The 23071-nt window shown below is 43.4% G+C and overlaps 2 protein-coding genes across 9 annotated transcripts in view; both read left to right on the top strand.

Moving 5' to 3' along the window:
* Nucleotides 1–19202, top strand: part of ZNF320 (zinc finger protein 320) — a 28289-nt gene extending 9087 nt beyond the window's left edge. For 4 of the 8 annotated variants that reach the window (XR_004180432.1, XR_004180433.1, XR_004180431.1 and 1 more), the window contains 4 exons: nt 4405–5858; nt 12185–13992; nt 16923–17048; nt 18177–19202. Coding sequence is in view for 1 of the 8 variants with exons in the window: in XM_031660224.1 (XP_031516084.1) it covers nt 4405–5708 (1304 nt within the window). In the remaining 7 variants the exon portion in view is untranslated. Of the gene's footprint in view, nt 1–3668; nt 3719–4404; nt 5918–12184; nt 13993–16922; nt 17049–18176 lie in introns of those variants that run through there. The other 4 variants (XR_004180434.1, XR_004180437.1, XR_004180435.1 and 1 more) reach the window with 4 other exon arrangements.
* The window catches only part of LOC101014050 (zinc finger protein 600), a 219897-nt gene that overhangs the window by 65559 nt on the left and 131267 nt on the right, over nt 1–23071 (top strand). The window lies entirely within an intron of this gene.

Below are 23071 nucleotides of genomic sequence, written 5' to 3'. Positions count from 1 at the left end.
CTGGCCAGGTGCAGTGGCTGACACCTGTAATTCCAGCACTGGGATGCCGAGCTGGGCAGATGACCTGAGGTCAGGAGCTCAGAACCAGCCTGGGTAGCATGGTGAAACTTCGTCTCTACTAAATTTACAAAAATTACCCAGGTGCAGTGGTGGGCAGCTGTAATCCCAGCTACTCAGGAGGCTCAGGCAGGAGACTCGCTTGAACCTGGGAGGTGGAGGTTGCAGTGAGCCGAGATAGCACCATTGCACTCCATCCAGCCTGGGAGACAGAGCGAGACTCTGTGTCCAAAAAAAAAAAAAAAAAAAAAAAATTCCATAACCTGCAAAAACTACTTCTTCTCCAGCAGAACTTTTTAAATTTATGTCAGAGTTATTTTTATGTATGTTGCATTTCTGTTAACATATATGTACAGTGTTTTTTCATACCTTTTCATTTTAAATAATATGAAAAAAAGTTTAGTTATGAAGAAAAGGTATACTTATGCAAGTTTCTGTATCTGTCCTTTATTAGTTAGTTAATTTATGTGTTTATGAGACAAGGTTTGCTCTTGTCATCTAGGCTGAAGTGCAATGCTGCAATCTCGGCTCATCACAACCTCCACCTCCTGGGGTCAACCGATTCTCCTGCCTAAGCCTCTTGAGTAGCTGGGATTACAGGCATGCGCCACCACACCCAGCTAATTTTGTATTTTCAGTAGAGACAGGGTTTCTCCTTGTTGACCAGGCTGGTCTTGAACTTTTGACCCCAGGTGATCTGCCTGACTTGTCCTCCCAAAGTGCTGGGATTATAGGCGTGAACCACCACACCCGGCCTACCTGTTTTTTTATTTACCTTTACTGGAGAGCTTTATATATGTTTGTGGGTTGGAGTTACTCTTTAGCTTTCTGTCATTTATTTTTTTTTTTTCATTGAGACACAGTCTCAGTCTGTCACTCAGGCTAAAGTGCAGTGCTGTGATCTTGGGTCACTGCAACCTCCACTTCCCAGGTTCAAGCGATTCTCCTGCCTCAGCCTCCCAAGTAGCTGGGACTATAGGGGAGTGCGAACATTCCAGGCTAATTTTTGTATTTTTTTTTAGCAGAGATGGGGTTTCACCTTGTTAGCTGGGATGGTCTTGATCTCCTGACCTCATGAATCTCGCACCTCACCCTCCCAAAATGCTGGGATTACCATGCCCTACCTGTCTCGCTCTGCCGCCCAGGCTGGAGTGCAGTGGCCAGATCTCAGCTCACTGCAAGCTCCGCCTCCCGGGTTCACACCATTCTCCTGCCTCAGCCTCCCGAGTAGCTGGGACTACAGGCGCCTGCCATCTCGCCCGGCTAGTTTTTTATATTTTTTAGTAGAGACGGGGTTTCACCGTGTTCGCCAGGATGGTCTTGATCTCCTGACCTCGTGATCCACCCGTCTCGGCCTCCCAAAGTGCTGGGATTACAGGCTTGAGCCACCGCGCCCGGCCTGTCTCAAGGTTTTTAAAACATGTTAGTGCTATTAGATGGCTTCAAGTATTGCAAGATTTATAGTACAGACCCTAAACTTACTTTGTTTAATAAGATTTGTCAGCCTTCGGTGATGTTGATGAGATGCTCCTGTTCCTGTCTCTGTCATTTCACTGTCCTGTTAGAAATAGCTTAGACTGGCTGGCCACGGTGGCTCACGCCTCTAATCCTAGCACTTTGGAAGACCAAGGTGGGGAGATTGCTTGAGGTCAGGAGTTTGAGACCAGACTGGCCAACATGGTGAAACCTCCAATGTACTAAATGCCAAAAATGGGCCAGGCACACTGGCTCACACCTAAAATCCCAGCACTTTGGGAGGCTGAGACGGGTTGATCACTTGAGGTCAGTAGTTCGAGACAAGCCTGGCCAATATGGTGAAACCCCATCTCTACTAAAACTACAAAAATCAGCTGTGCATGGTGACATGCACCTATAATCCCAGCTACTTGGGAGACTGAGGCAGGAGAATCACCTCAACCTGTGAGGTGGATGTTGCTGTGAGCCGAGATCATGCCACTGCACTCCAGCCCGAGCGACAGCGTGAGACTCCGGGCTGAGGAGGGAGAATCACTTGAGGTAGGATAATCATGCCACTTACACTCCAGCCTGGGTGACAGAGAAACTCGAACTGAAAAACAATGAAAAAGGAAGTAGCTTAAACTGGGAGGCTTAAGACACAGACATTTATTTCTCATGAATTTGGAAAGTGGGAAATCCAAGAGCAAGGTGCCAGCCAAATTGGTTCCTGGTGAGAGCCTTCATCATGGTTTAGCCCAGCCATCTTCCTGCTGTGTCCTAATATGGTGGAAAGAGGAACAGGCAACAAGCTCTTTAATGTCTCTTTATAAATGCGCTGGTCCTATTCACGAGTAGTCAACACCCATGACTCAGTTCTCTCAAGGTCTGCATCTGCAGGAACATCCTATTAGAGAATATCAAATCTACCAAAGATTATTTGAGAAGTAGTTATTTATCTTATTTTATTTTTTTGAGATGGAATCTCATCTTGTTGCCTAGGCTAGAGTGCAGTGGCACGATCTTGGCTCACTGCAACCTCAGCCTCCCGGGTTCAAATGATTCCTGCCTCAGACTCCCAAACAGCTGGGATTACAGGCACCTGCCACCACACCCAGCTAATTTTTTTTTTTTTTTGTATTTTTAGTAGAGATGGGGTTTCACCATTTGTTCCAGGCTGGTCTTGAACATATGATCTCATGATCCACCTGACTCAGCCTATCAAAGTGCTAGGATTACAGGTATGTGCCACCATGGCCAGCTGTTAGTCAGTTCTTATTCCTTATAATGCTGTGTATTTTCTTCACTTCATACTTCAGGAGGTAGTGATCTTAACACGTATTTCAGTTCTTATGTTGTGTACTGGTGGTAACTACAAGTTTTGGCTTTTTTCTTAAGAGGGAGTTGTTTAGAATTCTGTAGGCAGTATAAATCGACTTATTTTCTTTCTTGTTTTATCATGGGTTGCAATATTTTATTGATTTTTATGAGTTTTTGGTGTGTGGTATGCAATATAACTGACATATTCTCTTCATTAATGTCACAAAGTGCTGCTGGGCACAGTGGCTTATGTCTGTAATCCCTAGGACTTTGGGAGGCCAAGATGTGTGGATCACCTGAGGTCAGGAGTTCGAGACTAGCCTGGCCAACATGGTGAAACCCCATCTCTGTTAAAAGTACAAAAATTAGCTGGGCATAGTGGCGCATGCCTGTAATCCCAGGTGCTCGGGAGGCTGAGGCAAGAGACTTGCTTGAACTCAGGAGGCGGAGGTTGCAGTGAACCAAGATTATGCCATTGCACTCCAGCCTGGGTGACAGAGTGAGACTCCATATCAAAAAAATAAAAATACAAAAATGTTTTTAAAAAAGTCACAATGTGCCTGTTCCACATGGATATAGGTAATTTTGTAACAGTTATTCAGAAAGATATGGTATTAAAATTTTCTTTCTTTTTTTTTTTTGAAACAGAGTCTCACTCTGTCGCTCAAGGTGGAGTGCAGTGGTGCGATCTCAGCTCACCACAATCTTTGCCTCTGGAGTTCAAGTGATTTTCCTGCCTCATCCTTTCAACTAGCTGGGATTACAGCCACCCATGACCACGCCCGGTTACATTTTGTATTTTTAGTAGCCACGTTGGCCAGGCTGGTCGAACTCCTAACCTGAGGTGATCTGCCTGCCTCGGCCTCCCAGAGTACTGGGATTACAGGTGCGAGCCACTACCCCCTGCCTTTTTTTATTTTCTGAGACGGAGTCTTACTTTGTCACCCAGGCTGGAGTGCTGTGGTGTGATGTTGGCTCACTTCAACCTTTGCATCTTGGTTTAAATTGATTCTTGTGCCTCAGCCTCCCGAGTAGCTGGGATGACAGGGTGGGCCACCACACCTGGCTAATTTTTGTAATCTTGTCAGTGCTATGTTTGTTTGATAATACAGAATTTCCATTGATTTTGATTATCCTTACAAGAGCTTGTTGTGGATTATTTACCAAAATAGTACATTGTCTGGTTTTTTAGCATTTATTTGTATATACTAAATATTCTATATATATGAAGAATATATATTTTTGTCTTCATTGATGTGACAGTGATATGTTTTTTGTGCAGTGTGATACACTTTAGGGTCACCGTGGAAAAATACTCCTTACTTTAGGCTTACACATATTTGTGCCCTGTCAGTGTTTTGTCGTGATATTGGAAATAGGCTTCTATAAAAATGATTTGAAGTACATGTAATCGGTCTTTATTTATGAAAGAATCTACTTGTTTTGTGTTCCTAAATTTTGAAGCTCATGTTTGGGAAGTTTAAGTATTTTTTTGTGTGTGATATTTACACATTTCAGTATTATATACCATCTGTACTTAATTGGAAACCTATTGGTGTTTATATTTTGTAGATATCTCTTCCAAATGCATGATGAACACATTGTCGTCAACAGGGCAAGGCAATACAGAGGTGTTCCACACAGGGATTTTGCAAAGACAAGCAAGTTATCACATTGGAGCATTGTGCTCCCAGGAAACTGAGAAAAACATTCATGACTTTGTGTTTCAGTGGCGAGAAGATGAAACAAATGACCATGAAGCACCCGTGACAGAAATCAAAAAGTTGACAGGTAGTACAGACCGATATGATCAAAGGCTTGGTGGAAACAAGCCTATTAAAGATCAGCTTGGATCAAGCTTTCATTTGCATCTGCGAAGACATAGGAGAATTCATACTGGAGAGAAACCATACAAATGTAAGGTTTGTGACAAGACTTTTAAGCATGATTCACACCTGGCACAACATACTAGAATTCATAGGGGAGACAAACATTACACATGTAATGAATGTGGCAAGGTTTTTGATCAAAAAGCAACCCTTGCATGTCACCATAGAAGTCATACTGGAGAGAAACCTTACAGGTGTAATGAGTGTGGCAAGACCTTCAGTCAGACGTCACACCTTGTATACCATCATAGACTGCATACTGGAGAGAAACCTTACAAGTGTAATGAGTGTGGCAAGACCTTTGCTCGAAATTCAGTCCTTGTAATTCATAAGGCAGTTCATACTGCAGAGAAACCTTATAAGTGTAATGAATGTGGCAAGGTTTTTAAGCAACGAGCAACCCTTGCAGGACATCGTAGAGTTCATACTGGAGAGAAACCTTACAGATGTGAAGAATGTGACAAACTTTTCAGTCGCAAATCACATCTTGAAAGACATAGGAGGATTCATACTGGAGAGAAACCATACAAATGTAAAGTTTGTGACAAGGCTTTCCGGAGTGATTCACGCCTTGCAGAACATCAGAGAGTTCATACTGGAGAGAGACCTTACACGTGTAATGAATGTGGGAAGGTTTTTAGTACAAAAGCATACCTTGCATGTCATCAAAAACTTCATACTGGAGAGAAACTTTACAAATGTGAAGAGTGTGACAAAGTTTACATTCGCAAATCACACCTTGAAAGACATAGGAGGATTCATACTGGAGAGAAACCTCACAAGTGTGATGAGTGTGGAAAAGCCTTTAATTCACCCTCACACCTCATTAGGCATCAGAGAATCCATACTGGACAGAAATCTTACAAATGTCGTCAGTGTGGCAAGGTCTTCAGTCTGAGGTCACTCCTTGCAGAACATCAGAAAATTCCTTTTGGAGACAGTTGTTTCAAATGCAATGAGTACAGCAAACCGTCAAGCATTAATTGACATTAGAGTCAAATCAGCCTTGACCTGAGTTTGAGTTGACTTAACATTGAGTTCAAGCATTAATTGACATTAAACTGTTTATGTTAAGAGAATTGAGCCAGGCACGGTGGCTCACACCTGTAATCCCAGCACTTTGAGAGACCAAGACAGGTAGGTCACTTGAGGTCATGCATTTGAGACCAGCCTGGCCAACAGATGGGAGCCACTTTTCCCAGCCTGTATGTTCTTTTATTTATTCTTTTAAGATGGAATCTTGCTCTGTTGCCCATGTTGGAGTACAGTGATGTGATCTCGGCTCACTGCAACCTCCACCTCCCAGGTTCATGCGATTCTCCTGCCTCAGTCTCCCAAGTAGCTGGGACTACAGGCTCCCGCCACCATGCCTGGGTAGTTTTTTGTATTTTTAGTAGAGACGGGGTTTCACTGTGTTAGCTAGGATGGTCTCGATCTTCTGACCTTATGATCTGCCCGCCTCCACGTACCAAAGTGCTGAGATTACAGGTGTGAGCCCCCGTGCCTAGCCTGTTTTTTGTTTCTTTAACAAAAATTTATAGAAATTTCTCTGAATATTGTGTTGAATCTAAATCACATTCGGTTATATAATCACGTAGCAATATTATTCCATCCAATATGGCTTGTATCTCTATACATGTTTTTAGTCATTTTGATCAATGTAGATTTCAAGGTAGAAATTTCTCACCTTTTTATGTTTATTCCTAAGTATTTCTTACTTTAAGTTCTTTAGCAATTGAAAGTGTTTTTAAATTTTCTTTTAAAATTGTTTATTGTTAATGTATGGAGATTCAACTAGTTTTTGCTGCTATTATTCTGTTCTGCAAATCCAATGCATATGTTTATTAGTTCCAGTTGCATTTTGGTTGACTCTGTGATTTTCTACACAGAAGATCATGTCATCTACAAACTATTATAATTTTACTTCTTTCTTTCTGATTTGGATAAGTTTGATTTCTTTTGCTATTTCGTGGCTCTGGCTAGGACAGCCAGTATTGATTGAATAGAAGGGGTGAGAGCATTCTTGCATCATGTGAGATCCTACAGGAAGAGCATTCCATTTTCCCTGATTGGTTATTTCCACTGTGGTTGTTTCATGCGTGGTCTTTCTATTGTTGAGGTAAATGTCCTTCTGTATCTATTTTGTTTAGGATTTCCATGATGACTGGATGTTGAATTTTGTGAAATGCTTTTTCTCCATGTATTGAGATGATGTGGTTTTCATCTTTCATTCTGTTCAAGTGGTGTATCACATTGATTTGCTTGAATATGTTGAACCATCCTTGCATCTCAGAAATAAGTGGCACTTGAATATCTACAATCCTTTTTATATCCTCTTGAATACAGTTTGCTAGTACAAGGGGTCTTCAGGAAGTTCATGGAAAAATACACATTATGAGAAAATTGTGCATGATGTCACATTTTTTGCACCAAAATAAACTGGTACAAATCTGTTATAACATGTCTGAACAGGCTCTAGTTTGAGGAACTCACATGGGTAACACATGAGTTTGAAAAGAGACTCATTCAAAGCAATGTGAATTCTGCTAAAGTTGAAACAAGAAATATCAAATTTACGATGAAACCAGATGCAGTGGCTCAGGCCTGTAATACCAGCACTTTCAGAGGCTGAGATAGGTGGGTCACATGAGCCCCCGGTACTCAAGACCAGCCTGGACAGAATGGTGAAACCCCCTTCTCTACAAAAAATACATAAATTAGCTGGGCATGGTGGCACATGCCTGCTGGTTCAGCTTCTGTGGAGACTGCAGTGGGAGGATGGCTTGAGCCTGGGAGGTCGAGGCTGCAGGGAGCTATGATCATGCCACTGTACTCCAACGTGGGTGACAGACAGATAGTGTATCAAAAAATGAATTTGGTAAAGTTTGAGTAGAGGGACAATGAAATCATTGATGCTTTATGAAAAGATTATGGGGACGATGCCCGAAAGAAATCACCGGTTTGTAAATGGATAAGTCTTTTTAAGTTGGGAAAAGACAGTGTTGAAAGTGATGCACAGGCCGGGCGCGGTGGCTCACACCTGTAATCCCAGCACTTTGGGAGGCCGAGGCAGGCTGATCATGAGGTCAGGAGATCGAGACCATCCTGGCTAACACGGTGAAACCCTGTCTCCACTGAAAATACAAAAAATTAGCCAGGCATGGTGGTGGGCTCCTGTAGTCCCAGCTACTCAGGAGGCTGAGGTAGGAGAATGGCGTGAGAAGGAGCTTCCACCTTCTCCTTCTCCCAGCTTCCATCTGGGAGGTGGAGCTTGCAGTGAGTCGAGATTGTGCCACTGCACTCCAGCCTGGGCGACAGAGCAAGACTCCATCTCAAAAAAAAAAAAAAAAAGACACTGGAGAAGAGCCAAGGTGGGTGTATAAGGAATTGCACATGAGATGGCACACATATTTATGCTGTCTGAGGATCCAATCACGTTACCATATCAAGCTGAAAATGTCACCACTGTCTGCAGAGTTGGACGGGTTTTATTGAGAATGATTTTTTTCTCTCTGGATCTGTTATGAACACCTTGGTTGGCTGGGTTCAGTAATAAATATGTGAGACTTTTCATTTTTAAAAAGTCAAATTACTTAATTCTGTAGAGTATTTTAAATTCTGTTTTTTGTTTTTTTTTTTTGAGATGGACTCTTCTGAAAATTTTCTCATCTTCTCTAACCCGGTTCATGACAGACCCTTGGACTTTACTGTTATGGAAAATCTATATAAAACAGTATCAGTGTGTCAAAGCATTATGTCTGTCACAAGCTTGTGAAAGGAAAATCAAAATTAAGCCAAAGAGAAAAGTCAATCTGGGAACCGCGTCAGGCAAACCTGCCTTCCATTTTATTCCTAAACGAGATAGCTACAAATATTTTTTTTAAAAGTTACGTATGCCTCTCCCAAACTGGAAGCCTCAAGATCTCCACCCTAAAATAGTTCTGTTGAATTTCACCCTGGCAATATAAACGAATAGCTTATCTTTCCAGGTGTGGGACAGAACCCATGCCTCTGCACACCTGAGACAAATGCCTATCTGATTGCTTCCACTGCCTTATAGTGTATGTAAAAATGCAGGTCACTGAGCCAGTCTAAGGCATAAGTGACTATTCCTCCTCCCCCTCACATATAAATTGTGTATTTAGTGAAAGGCTGCCCAAAGACTCAAAGAATGTGATGATTTGTTATCTACCTGTGACCCAGAAACTCCCCAGTTCCAGTTATTCCACCTTTCCAGACCGGACCAATGTATGTGTGTATTGACTGCCGTCTTGTGTGTCGTAAAATGTGTGAAACCAAACTGCAGCCTAAACACCTTGGGCACACATCATCAGGACCTCCTGAGGTTCGTGTTAATTGGCCTTAGAGGCCCCCTGCCGCCAGACCCAGGACACATGTGTTTCCTTTTTCTTCATTTCTATTAAAGATGGGTCTCATTCTGTTGCCCAGGCATGAGAGTGGTGACAGGATCAGAGCTCACTGAAGCTTCAATCTCCTGGGTTCAAGGGATCCTCCCACCTAAGCCTCCAAAGTACCGAGGAACACAGCTATGTGCCACTGCACTGGGCAAATTTTTGTGTTCCTGGTAGAGATGGGCTTTCATCATGTTGCCCAAGCTGGTCTCAAATTCCAGGGCTCAAGCGATACAGCCATCCATATTGGTCTCCCAAGGTGCTGGCATTACAGCCATGAGCCACCAGCCCAACGTGTTTCTTAATTAAAAAAAAAAAAAAAATAGGCCAGGTGCTGTGGCTCATGCCTGTAATCCCAGCACTTTGGGAGGCCAAGGTGGGCGGATCATCTGAGATCAGGTATTTGAGAACAGTCTGGCTAACATGGTGAATCCTCATCTTCACTATAATATAGAAATTAGCTTGGTGTGGTGGCAAGTGCCTGAAATCCCAGCTACTCAGGAGGCTGAGAAGAAAAATGGCTTGAATTTGGGAGGCGGAGGTTGCAGTGAGCTGAGATCGTGCAACTGCACTCTCGCTGGGCAAGAGCGAGACTCCGTCTCTAAAATAAAATAATATAAATAACTGCTTCTCATAAGAGCTTTGGTAGAATCTTATGAGGTCACATTGTTTTGCAACTATGATATGTGTTCAAAATTTTCTTCTATGACCCCACATTTCATTAGATATATATTTTAAACCATTTTAAAACTGATTTTCTCTGAAATTTGTTGTGTTCAGTTTGCATTGAGGACTGCATGCTTTCTAGTCTGTATCACATATTGGAAACATTTTCTGGTACCTGATAAATGATTTTAGGTTGTTTCAATGTGTACTTGATAAAGATATGAAGGAACTTTTTCTTTATGCTGACATCAAAATTTAGCTGAAGTAGCCTATTATTCCATTTTCTTTCTTTATGTCATCTGATTAAATGGTGAACTGTGAACTGCTAAGTAAATGTTTCCCTCAAGTTCCTCTGATCCATAATGTTCTTTGCAGATGTTGAAGGATGGGCAGGATTGAGTTGGAACCTTGTTCCAGCAGAGCCCATGTGTTCATGAAGAAAACATTTGCTCACATCTCATTTGTACCGCTGCCTCTCTTTCCGTGTTTTAAGCACCTATAGCTATGTTTTTACAATTGTGTTTATTTTGAAGATATTACTCTGATTTTTCTGAGAAAATAATTACAGGCTTAGGATTCATGCCATCAGAACCTTAGACATTGAAAGAGGCATTTCATTTGCTCAGGTATATAAAATTGTCCTGGAATTTTTTTTTTTCTTTTTTTGAGACGGAGTGTCACTGGGTCACCCGTGCTTTCGTGCAGTGACATAATCTTGGCTCACTGCAACCTCTGCCTCCCAGGCCCAAAGATCCACCCCAGTCAGCCCCTCAAATGGCTGAGACCACAGATGCACACCACCACACCTGGCTAATTTTTTGTACTTTTGGTAGAGACAGAGTTTCACTGACCCCTGAAATACTTCGCCAAATAGTGTGTGGCTTTTCCTGTAGGAGGGGGTCATGCTCAGGTGCAATTTGAATTTTAAATGGATTCCTGTCCTCCAAAAATGTAAAAATCACAAATACCAGAATGGAAAAAAACGGGATTAGACTCAAATCATCTTGAACTTACTCTTTTCTCTGTCCACATCCACTGCTTTTCCTTATCTCATCTCACAGCTTTAACCCACCTACGCGGCTCCATGTCCCCTGCAGGCCTCTCCCCTGAACTCTACAATCCTGTGTCCAGTTGTCTCCTCAGCTCTCTGCTGGCACATGAAACAGGCATCTCCACCTTCACGTGTCCATAAGTGACTTCCTAAACTCCTAAACACGTTCCCTTACTGTCCTACGTGTCTCAGATGAGGGTGACTGTGTACTTCTGGAAGCTGAGCCAAACTTGACAGCATGTATTTTAAGTATGGGGGATAAATTGCATTATTTGTAAGTGTTGTCATTTATACTGTAAAGAGAAATTTCCATGTATACATAAAAGGAGTGAGAAAATACGTCATTTCCAAACTTCTTTTGAGGTGTGAGAGAAAAATGTTTCAAGACCTCATCCTGATGGATCTGGGCTCCCACGACTCCTCTGACCTCACCTCCTGCCTGGGTCCTCCTGGCTTCCTCTACTGTAGTCATGTAGGCTTCTTTCCTTTTTCTGGGACTGAGGTTGCTCCTTTCTCAGGGCCTTCACCTGGGCTGTCCCTCTGCCTAGGACTCTCTGGCCCTGCAGCTGCAAGTGACAAGCAGCGTTTCTTCCCTAAGTATTTGTTCTGACATCACTTTTTCTATGGAAACTTTTGTGATCGCCTACAGTCCTCCATTTGACATGGCAGCTCCACCTTCACCCCCACCTCTGGTCCATGTTGCCTGTTCCATGTGATTCTTTTTGCTCCTTTACTGTTCACTGGATCCTGGTGGGAACAAGTCCCCAAGCAGAGAGCAGAGCCAGAAGGTGGGGCTGTGCTGGGCTGGCGCCCTCTGAGGGGAGCTCAACCCTGACTTCACATTAGAGTTCTCAGGCATTTTGCAAATACATCTTTTATGCTGTTTTATCAGAGATTGCTGTTATCATAGATTTAAACCCACCCTCAGTAATATTTACTATGGCGCTGGTGATTCTCATCTGTCTCCAGCATTGACCGTCAAGGCAGTTTCCTCCATGTTGAGAACTGGGATCAGCCTGTGATCCACAGGGAGGTGAGGGGACTGTGCTCTGTGTGGGGTTTGGTTAGGGCCAGATATGTGCCCTGAAGGTCTCTCTCCTGCTGCAGCATGTGTGTGTGGACTTTTCCAGGAGGGAGCAAGATCTGAAAATGGGTCAAGGTTACCCTTGTAGATCTTCCCGTGACACGTTCTTATCTCTGCATGATCTCTGGGACAGTGGGCAGCAGAGGACCGTCCGTCTCCTGGGTGAGGTCTCCCCTGTGTGTGAGTTTTGTCACAGGAAAGGAGGGAGTGATTTCTAAACATTAAATCTCTGATTTTTTTTCACATACAGTATTTCCAAAGACTCATGTTACATGAGGAAGCCACCAAGAAGAGGAAAGAAAAGGATCCAGGGATGGCCCTTCCTCAGGTGAGTGATATTCCTCGGTGGATTCTGCTGTCTCTTTGCTTTCTGAAATGCCAGGTATTGTAGTAGCCAGTCTTCTGTGAGTCTGAAGCGTCCTGCCTCACACGTTTGCTGGCGCTCACCCATGCCTTTTCTCAGTCCTTGTCATCTTCACTTAAATTCCATCTCCTATAACCTAGTGAATGAGCTTGGGAAGAGGCTCCCCTGGGCATGGTCCTGGGAAGGGCTCACACCAGACATGGATGGAGACGGGGTGAGGGTCCCGTGCTGTCAGTGATGTTGGGCAGCAGGGATTGTTCCGGGGCCACATCTGGATGCACGTTTAACTCTTGGTGGACCAGATCAGAGAAGCTGTATATGAAAGTCATAAATTGTAGGAGGAAAAAAGAGAGACCAGACTGTTACTGTGTCTATGTAGAAAAGGAAGACATAAGAAACTCCATTTTGATCTGTACTAAGAAAAATTCTTATGCTTTGAGATGCTGTTAATCTGTAACCTTAGCCCCAACCCTGTGTTCACAGAAACATGTGTGTATTGAATCAAGATTTAATTGGTCTCAGGCTGTGCAAGATGTGCTTTGTTTAAAAAGTTCTTGCAGGCAGTATGGTTTGTGAAAGGCATCACCATTCTCCGTTCTCGATTAACCAGGGACACAATGTACCAAGGAAAGCCGCAGGGACCTCTGCTCAAGAAAGCCTGGGTATTATCCAGGTTTCCCCCACTGAGACAGCCTGAGATATGGCCTCGTTGGGAGGGAAAGACCTTACAGTCCCCCCGCCCAACACCTATAAAGGGTCTGTGCTGAGGAGGATGAGTGAAAGAGGGAGGCCTCTTTGCAGCTGAGATCACAGGAAGGCATCTGTCTCCTGCTTGTCCCTGGGAATGGAATGTCTCAGTGTAAAACCCGACCGTACATTCTATTTACTGAGATAGGAGAAAACCACCCTATGACTGGAGGTGAGACATGCTGGCGGCAATACTGCTCTTTACTGCACTGAGATGTTTGTGTAAAGTCAAACATAAGTCTGGCCTACGTGCACATCCAGGCACAGCAACTTTCCTTAAACTTATTTATGACTCAGAGTCCTTTGCTCACGTGTTTTCCTGCTGACCCTCTCCTCACCATTACCCTATAGTCCTGCCACATTCCCCTCGCCGAGATAGTAGAGATAGTGATCAATAAATACTGAGGGAACTCAGAGGCTGATGCTGGTGCAGGTCCTCACTTGCTGAGCGCCGGTCCCCTGGACCCTCTTTTCTTCCTCTATACTTTGTCCCTGTGTCTTATTTCTTTTCTCTTATCTCCACCTTGCAAGAAATACACACAGGTGTGGAGGGGCAGGCCCCCTTCAGTACATTAATATGCACTGGTATCTGGTAAATTCTGGAAAAGGAGACAAACTACAGAAGATACTTTGCGTCTGACTTTGTAATGCATTTGAAGCTACACTAGTGAGTCACTATGTCTCTGACTCCAAACTTTTTTTTATGAGACAGGGTGTCACCCTGGGGCCCAGTCGGGAGTGCAATGGAACCATTCTATTAACAGCAGCCTCAAATTTGTGGGCTCAAGTGATCGTCACATTCGCCTCCCAAGGAGCTATGATGACAGGCATGTGCCATCACGCCAGGCTAATTCTAATTTCAGAGAAGATGAGAATGAGAGCTGTGTACAGAATGAGGGAGGGAAACAGTGATGAAGATGAAGGGGGACCCTGGGTGCAGATGAGCGGTGAGTTGATTGGATGTGATGATGAAGTGATGACATGTTGCTTCCTCTGTTTGTAATGTAATGAATTTAAAAGTCCCTCTGGTCCATAATATTATCTGCAGATGTTGAAGGATGGTTTGGATTGACTTTGAACCTTGGTTTAGCAGAGCCCATGTGTTCATGAAGAAAACATTTGCTCAGATCTCATTTCTACAGCTGTCTCTTTTTCAGTGTTTGAAGCACCTAGAGCTATGTGTTCACCATTTTTCAGTGTTTTAAACACCTGCAGCTCTGTGTTCACAATGTGTACATTTTGAACATATTTCTGTGATTTTCTGGGAGCGAGTAATTACATGTTTGGGATTGATGCCATTAGAACCAAGACCTCGAAAGAAGTTTCTTTTGCTCAGGAATATACAAGATGGTTTTGGAATTTTTTTTTCTGTAAGTGGCATGTCACTCTGTCATTAAGGCTGGAATGCAGTGGCACAGTCTTGGATCACTGTAACCTCTGTGTCCCAGGCTCAAGTGATCTTCTTGCATCAGCCTCCCAAGTAGCTGGGACCACAGATGTGTGCCAGGAAGCCTGGCTAATTTTTTGTATTTTTGGTAGAGATGGGGTTTCACCATGTTGGAGAGAGGGAGAGAGAGAAAATGTCGCTCTGTGGCTTAGTTCTGGAGTACAATGGCACAATGTTGAGTTTACAGCAGCCTGAAACTCTGGGCTCAAATAATCCCCACTTTAACCTCCCAGAGAGCTTGAATGATAGGCATGTGTCACCACATGCAGCTAATTGTTTTATTTATTTATTTATTTATTTATTTATTTATTTACTTATTTATTTATTTATTTTGAAATGGAGTCTCTCTCTGTTGCCCAAGCTGGAGTGCAGTGACGGGATCTCAGCTGACTGCAACATCCGCCTCCTGGGTTCAAACAATTCTCCTACATCAGCCTACTGAGTAGCTGGGATTACAGGCATGCATCACCATGCCTGGCTGATTTTTTTGTATTCTTAATAGAGATAGGGTTTCACTATATTGGTCAGGCTGGTCGGGAACCCCTGACCTTGTGTTTTTTCACCTCAATCTCCCAAAGTGCTGGGATTACAGGCCTCAGCGACCATGCCCAGCCAGACTTTGCACTTTTAATGACTTGGAATGGATTGGAAAGTGGAGATACACATCAGTGGTACAGTATGCTTTATCACATCATTGATTTTATGTATTTATTTATTTTTAAGGTGAGTTTCAATCTGTCACTCCGGCTGGAGTGCAATAGTGGGATTTTTTTCTCACTGTAGCCTCCGCCTCCTGGATTACAGTGATTCTGTTGCCTGAGCCTCTTGAGTAGCTGGGATTAGAGGTGCACGCCACCACGTGTGTAACACCGTGATGTGAAGTGTGTGCATGAATACGTGGATGGATAAGCCCATGGTGTATGTAGAAAACACAACATTTGTAATAAGTTTTTATTTATAATAATTGTAATGATTTTAAGTATTTTCCATTGTTGTCAACTATCACAATAATGAGTAGGGGCCGGACGTGGTGTCTCACGCCTGGAATCCCAGCACTTTGGAAGGCCAAGGCTGGTGGTCAGGAGTTCAAGACCAGCCTAACCAAAATGGTGAAACTCTGTCTCTACTAAAAATACAAAATTTAGGATGGGCGCGGTGGCTCACACCTGTAATCCCAGCACTTTGGGAGGCAGAAGTGGGAAGATCACAAGGTCAGGAGATTGAGACCATCCCGGCTAACGAGGTGAAACCCTATCTCTAATAAAAATACAAAAAAAATTAGCCAGGCATGGTGGCAGGCTGCTGTAGTCCCAGCTACTAGGGCTGGGAGCAGAAAGAATGGCATGAAGGCAGGCCTTGGTGGCTCGGCCCATAGTCAGCACTTTGGGAGGCCGGAGGCAGGTCTGAGTCAAGGTGGGAGACCATCCCACAGCTAGCACAGTGAAGTAGCCATCTCTGCTAAAATACAAAAACTAGCGGGCCGAGGTGGCGGGTACCTGCATGGGCCAGCTGCTTTCGGCAGAGCTGAGAACAGAAGAATGGGGCCCAGGAGGCCCAGGAGCTTGCAGTGAGCTGAGATCGGCCCTGCACTCAGCCTGGAGCCACAGAAATGAGACTCCTTCTCAAAAAAGGCAGTGGTGAAACTCAAGCCTGTAATCCCAGCACTTTGGGAGGCCGAGGTAGTAGGATCCGCAGATCAGGAGATCAGAGACCATCCCTGGCTAATACAGTGAAACCCGTCTCTAATAGAAATAAAAAACAGGTGGCGGGCGCCTGTAGTCCCAGCAGCCTCGGGAGGCTGAGACCAGGAGAATGGCGTGAACCAGGGTGAGGCTTACAGTAGAGGCTAAAGGATCAGCCACTGCCTCCAGCCCTGGAGTGACAAATGAGAGAGATAAAGTCCTAAAAAAGGGAATGGCATGAAACTAGGGCCAGACTTGCGGTGGTGGACGGGAAGACTGTCACAAAAAAGGTTCCCATCTTCTATAGCCCAGTGACATGAGTTTCCATAGGGCTGCACTGGGAGGCATGAGTCCTGGGGAGAGAGGCTCACACCAGACATGGATGGAGGCGGGGTGCTGGGCCTCATGGTATCAGTGCTGCTGCTGTGGCTGGGGGATTGTTCAGGCGCCACATTTGGATGCGTATTTGGCTCTGTGGACTGCATCCCAGAGGAAACTACCCTATAGAAAGTCATACATCAATGTGCACCAATATCTCATACAGTCTGGAAAAGGAGACTAATAAAGGGAGATATTTTGTTTATGATTTTGTAATGCATTTGAAGCCAAACTTTTTTTTTTGTTCAGAAATACCTTAATGTGGATTTGTCAGAACATATTCTTTGATCAAATTGATACTTAATCTCATTTTGTGTGAAGGTGATAACTCAGTCCTCCATGTTTTGTGGAAATGTGTTTTTCATTTTAGGGACGCGTGACTTTCAGGGATGTGGCTATAGAATTCTCATTGGTGGAGTGGAAATGCCTGGACCCTGCGCAGAGGGCTTTATACAGGGCCGTGATGTGGGGAACTACAGGAACCTGGAGTCTGTGGGTGAGGAAAGTGTCCCTCCAGACATGAGGAATCTGTCCTTGTGTAGCTTGGCTATTCCTGGTTTTGTATTCTCTTTTATGATTTTGCCCCATACCTGCTTTTGATGTACGTAGCTGGGATTACAGGAACACGCCACCATGCCCAGTGAATTATTTTGTATCTTTAGTGGAGACAAGGTTTTGCCATGTTGGCCAGGCTTGTCTCGAACTCCTGACCTCAATACCCGCCCACCTCAGCCTCCTAAAGTCCTGGGATTACAGGCTTGAGGCACCGTGCCTGGCATTGTTCATTTTTAACAAGAAAAACTTTGTTCATTTTGTTGTGGGATCAACCCTGTAACAGTTACAATTTTCATTAATCTTACTGAGGGAACTTGTGAGGACGAATGAGATTCCCATATTTTAGTTCTGTTTTTTTTTTGAGACGGAGTCTTACTCTGTAGCCCAGGTTAGAGTACAGTGGCATGACCTTGGCTCACTGCAACCTCTGCCTCCTGGGTCCCGGTTTAAGCAATTCTCCAGCCTCAGTCTCCTGAGTACCTGGGATTACAGGCATATGCCACCATGCCCAGCTAATTTTTGTATGTTTAGTAGAGACAGGTTTTCACCATGTTGGCCAGGATGGTCTTGAACTCCTGACCTCGTGATCTGCTCACCTTGGCCTCCCAAAGTGCTAGAATTACAGGGGTGAATGACCGTGCCCGGCCTTCCCATATTTTAGTTCTACTGTCATTTGTTTAAGACACAGTGGCTTTCAACTTGTTCATTTCTATGTATTATGCATTCATTTTTTTGCGGTAAAAAGTTCGAGACCAGTCTGGCCAGCATTGCAAAACCCTGTCTCTACTAAAAATACAAAACTTAGCCAGGTGTGGTGGTGTGTGCCTGCAATCCCAGCTACTCGAAAGGTTGAGGGAGGAGAATTGCTTGAGCCTGGGAGGCAGTTTGCAATGAGCCGAGTCACAGTGGCTTTCAACTTGTTCATGTCTTTTCAGCAGTGTGATCTCAGGTCACTGCAATCTCTACCTCCTGGGTTCAAGTGATTCCCCTGCCTTGGGCTCCAGAACAGCAAGGGACTACAGGCACAAACCACGACACCCGGCTAATTTTTTGTAATTTTGTTCACAAGGCAATTCATACTGGAGAGAAACTTTACAAATGTGAAGAATGTGACAAAGTTTTCAGTTGCAGATCACACCTTGCAATGCAAAGGAGAATTCATACTAGAGAGAAGCCATAGAAATGTAAGGTTTGTGACAAGGTTTTTGGGCTCCATTCACTCCTTGCTGAACATACTAGAATTCATACTGGAGAGAAACCTTACTAGTATAATGAGTGTGGCAAAGCCTTTATGGTGAGGGCATCGCTTATTCACCATCAAGCAATCCATGGTGTAGTGAAACCTTACAAATGTAATGATTGCCACAAAGTCTTTAGTAAAACTACACCACTTGCAAATCATTGGAGAACCCATAATGAAGAGAGATCTTACAAGTGTGATAAATGTGGCCAATTTTTCAGACATCGTTCTTGCCTTGCAGTTCATCAGTGAGCTCATACTGGAGAGAAACCTTACAAATGTGAAGAATGTGACAAAGTTTTCAGTCACAAATCACAGCTTGAAAGACATAGGCGAATTCATACTGGAGAGAAACCATACAAATGTAAGGTTTGTGACAAGGATTTTGGGTGTGATTCACACCTTGCAGGACATACTAGAATTCACACTGGAGAGAAACCTTACAAGTGTAATGAGTGTGGCAAAGCCTTTAGTGGGCAGTCACCACTTATTCACCATCAGGCAATGCATGGTGTAAGGAAAGTTTACTAATGTAATGATTATCACACAGTCTTCAGTAAGGCTACAACCATTGCAAATCACTGGAGAATCCACAATGAAGAGAGATCTTACAAGTATAATAAATGTGGGAAAATTTTCAGACATCATTCGTAACTTGCAGTTCATCGGTGAACTCATGCTTAGAAAGAAACCTTACAAATGTCATGATTATGGCAAGGTCTTCAGTCAAGCTTCATCCAGTGCAAAACATAGGATAATTCATGGAGGAGAGAAACCTCACAACTGTGATGATTATGGCAAAGCCTTCACTTCACGTTCACAAGTCATTAGCCATCAGAGAATCCATACTGGACAGAAATCTTACAAATGTCGTATGTGTGGCAAGGTCTTCAGTCCGAGGTCACTCCTTGCAGAACATCAGAAAATTCATTTTTGAGATAATTGATGCAAATGCAATGAGTATAGCAAACCATCAAGTATTGTCATTAGAGACAATTCAGCATTGATTTGAGTTTGAGTTGATTTAACATTGAGTTCAAGCATTAATTGATGTTAAAGTGTTTAGGTTAAGAGGATTGTGCTGGGTGCAGTGTCTCATGCCTGTAATCCCAGCATTTTGGGAGGCCAAGGCAGTTAGATCACTTGAGGTCAGGAGTTTGAGATCAGCCTGGCCAACAGACATGAGCCACTTTTCCCAGCCAGTTTTTTGTTTCTTTAACACAATCTGATAGGGATTTTTATGGGTATTGTGTTGAATCTAAATCACATTGGGTTATATAATCATTTAACAGTATTAATTTTTCCAATCCATCAATATGGTTCTATGTCTATCTATATATGTTTTAAATCATTTTGATCAATGTTTGTGGATTTCAAGGTACAAATGTCTCATCTCTTTGCATTTATTCCTTAGTATTTCTTACTTAAATTTCCCTAGCAAATGGAAGTGTTTTCTGAATTTTCTTTTAAAATTGTTGATTGTTAATGTATGGAAATTCAACTAATTTTTGGTGCTGATACTGTATTCTGCAAATCCACTGAATGTGTTTATTATTTCCAGTAGTATTTTGGTTGACTCTTTGGAGTTTTTACACAGAAGATCATGTCATCTACAAACAAATACAATTTTCTTTCTTTCTAACTTGGATGAATTTTCTTTTTTTCTTTTTCTTTTCTTTTTTTTTTTTTTTTGAGACGGAGTCTCACTCTGTTGCCCAGGCTAAAGTATAGTAGCATGATCTCGGCACATAACAAGAGAGTGGTGTCTCCATAATTGTGCTTAGAACTGTGTGGTGCATGAGTGGAAAAACTATTCAACAGAATCCTAGGAGAGCTAGAATGATGAAGTTTAAGTCCAGTAAACCTAGCCAGACGTGTTCCTTACTGCTCACGCATGAGTCACGTTCTTAAGATGTTTGCAGTTAAGGAAAGCAGCTTAATAGTACCTGCGAGAACAAACTCCTACAGAAACACAATGTCCAGATGACCCAATATCCCATGACAATGTATGCTTCTAAGATAATTACAGCCATGCTTTCAAGTACTTGCACACTAAAATACTAAAATACCAAGGATAGCTTTTTTTTTTTTTTTTTTTTTTTTAAGTGCAGGTTCACGCTTGTCATCCAGACTGGAGTACAATGGCACCATCTTGGGTCACTGCAACCTCCACCTTCCAGGTTCAAGCAATTCTCCTGCCTCAGCATCCTGAGTAGCTAGGATTACAGGCATGTGCCACCACGCCCAGCTAATTGTTGCATTTTCAGTAGAGACGGGCTTTCACCATGTTGTCCAGGCTGGTCTTGAACTCCTGACCTCAGGTGACCCCCCTGACTTCAGCCTTTCAAAGTGCTGGGATTACAGGTATGAGCCGCCGCGACCAGTCAAGAATAGCTTTAAATCAACAAAGTGATAGGTTTTGTTAGACTGTCAGCCAACCAGCAGGTAGACATATCTTAGTTTTACCTAGGCACCTATGTAAAAAAAACTTAGGCCGGGTGCGGTGGCTGACGCCTGTAATCCCAGCACTTTGGGAGGCCGAGGTGGGAGGATCACGAGGTCAGGAGATTGAAACCATCCTGGTAACACGGTGAGACCTTGTCGGTAGTAAAAATACAAAAAATTAGCTGGGCTTGGTGGCGGGCGCCTGTAGTCCCAGATACTCAGGAGGCTGAGGCAGGAGAATGGCATGAGCCCAGGAGAAGAAGCTTGCAGTGACCGGAGATCGCGCCACTGCACTCCAGCCTGGGTGACAGAGCGAGACTCCGTCTCAAAAAAAAAAGAAAAAAAAAAAAAAACTTAAAGAAGAGACATTTCCTTTCTTTTTGAGGACGCCCTACTGTGTAACTGGTAGTGTTTTTTTTGTTTGGTTTTTGTTTTTTTGTTTTGTTTTCTGAGATGGAGTCTTGCTCAGGTGTGAGCCACTGCACCCAGTTGTATTTATTTTTTTTTTTTTATTATTTATTTTTTGTTTTTGAGATGGAGTTTCACTCTTGTTGCCCAGGCTGGAGTGCAATGGCACTATCTTGGCTCACCACAACCTTCGTTTCCTGGGATCAGGCAATTCTCCTGCCTCAGCTTCCTGAGTAGCTGGGAATATAGGTGTGTGCCAACAGGCCAGGGTAATTTTTGTATTTATAGGAGAGACGAGGTTTCTCTATATTGGTCAGGCTGGTCTCAAACTTCAGACCTCAGGCCATCTGTCCTCCTTGACCTCCCAAAACGCTGGGAGTACAGGCTTGAGCCACTGTGCCTCACCTGAAGTGGTATTTTTAGAGAGTAACTAAAACTTGTTTCAGCTTAATGACCCAGAGATGTATTTCTGCAGGACTTGGGAGCGCTCCTTGTAAGGCAAACTACAAGGGAGATAGTACCTCTATCTCAGTAGGAAGTTAAATAATTCAAACATCAAATATTTCCAATTTAAAGCTACGGACATTTAAATAATTCTGAGCCTTGAGAGGAACGTGGTCATGCAACCTGAGTCCAATGGCATGCAGGTGCAACTTCTAAGAATTTTGCTGGCCAGGTGCGGTGGCTCATGCCTGTAATCCCAGCACTTTGGGAGTCTGAGGCCGGTGGATCACTTGAGGTCAGGAATTAGAAACCAGCCTGGCCAACACGGTGAAACCCCGTCTCTACTAAAAATACAAAAGCATTAGCCAGGCATGGTGGCGCGTGCCTGTATTCCCAGCTACTTAGGAGGCTGAGGCAGGAGAACTGCTTGAACCGGGGAGATGGAGGTTGCAGTGAGCCAAGATCGTGCCACTGCACACCAGCCTGGGTGACAGAGCAAGACTCTGTACCAAAAAAAAAAAAAAAAAGCAATAAAATTTAGTTTCCTTATACCAATTAAAAAAAAACAGTTTTCCTGTAAATAATTAGGAAGACTAAGCAGCCCCAGAGATAAGACCTCGTGGCATCGTTGTCCCTTCTTCTGGAGTGATAAAGTAACCTTCCTTGAAGTGTATCAATCCGTCACCAATCAGGTTGCTGCAGCCGATGCACTGGTCTTGAATGGAAAATGTGGTGATTCTGCTAAAGCTTCTCTTTCCCTGTGTGTGAAACCTTAACGTCTCTACTTGGGAACAGGGGCCCCCTTCATTTGGAATTGAGGTTTCCAGGTGGCTGTCCTCAAGCTTTGTGTTCAAATAAAGTCTATAATTAATCATGTATTCTAAATTTTATTATTTACTGCTGACATCAGTTCCTGTCGGATTGTAGGAGCCTCACCAGAGAGGGTACCTGTCGCCACGTTGTAAAACTCACACTTGTCAAAAAGACATGGGTTAAAGTATTTCCCCTCCCTCTGCATGAAGCTAACTAGCTGACACAGATGGTCACCTCCATTACCAAGTAGAGCCACGATGAACTATGTGTGACCAAGAATGTTGTCAAGCCCTCTTCCCTGAGGACTGATTAGTGTTTATCTTGAAAACATGTACTTAATGGGTTGCATAGAATAGTGAAGTTTTTTTTCTGTCTTTTCAACCTCTCAGGTCTTTGCCTCTATTTCCCATCACATTCTGGTCTAAGGCTTATTTATTAATAAGATGGTTTTTATTTCTTTCTCTTTTGTTGTGAAGATGATTTCTCATTTCGGGGAAGATATTTTAGTTTTCAATTGTATTTTCACAACATTTAAAAAGCGAAGTAAAGAGTATTTCTTGGACCAGGCACAGCGACTCACTCCTGTACTCCAAGCACTTTGGGAGGCCGAGGCA

The sequence above is a fragment of the Papio anubis genome, chromosome 20 (assembly GCF_008728515.1).
Source record: "Papio anubis isolate 15944 chromosome 20, Panubis1.0, whole genome shotgun sequence".
Classification (NCBI taxonomy): Eukaryota; Metazoa; Chordata; class Mammalia; order Primates; family Cercopithecidae; genus Papio; species Papio anubis.
This window is presented reverse-complemented; position numbering and strand designations above follow the sequence as displayed.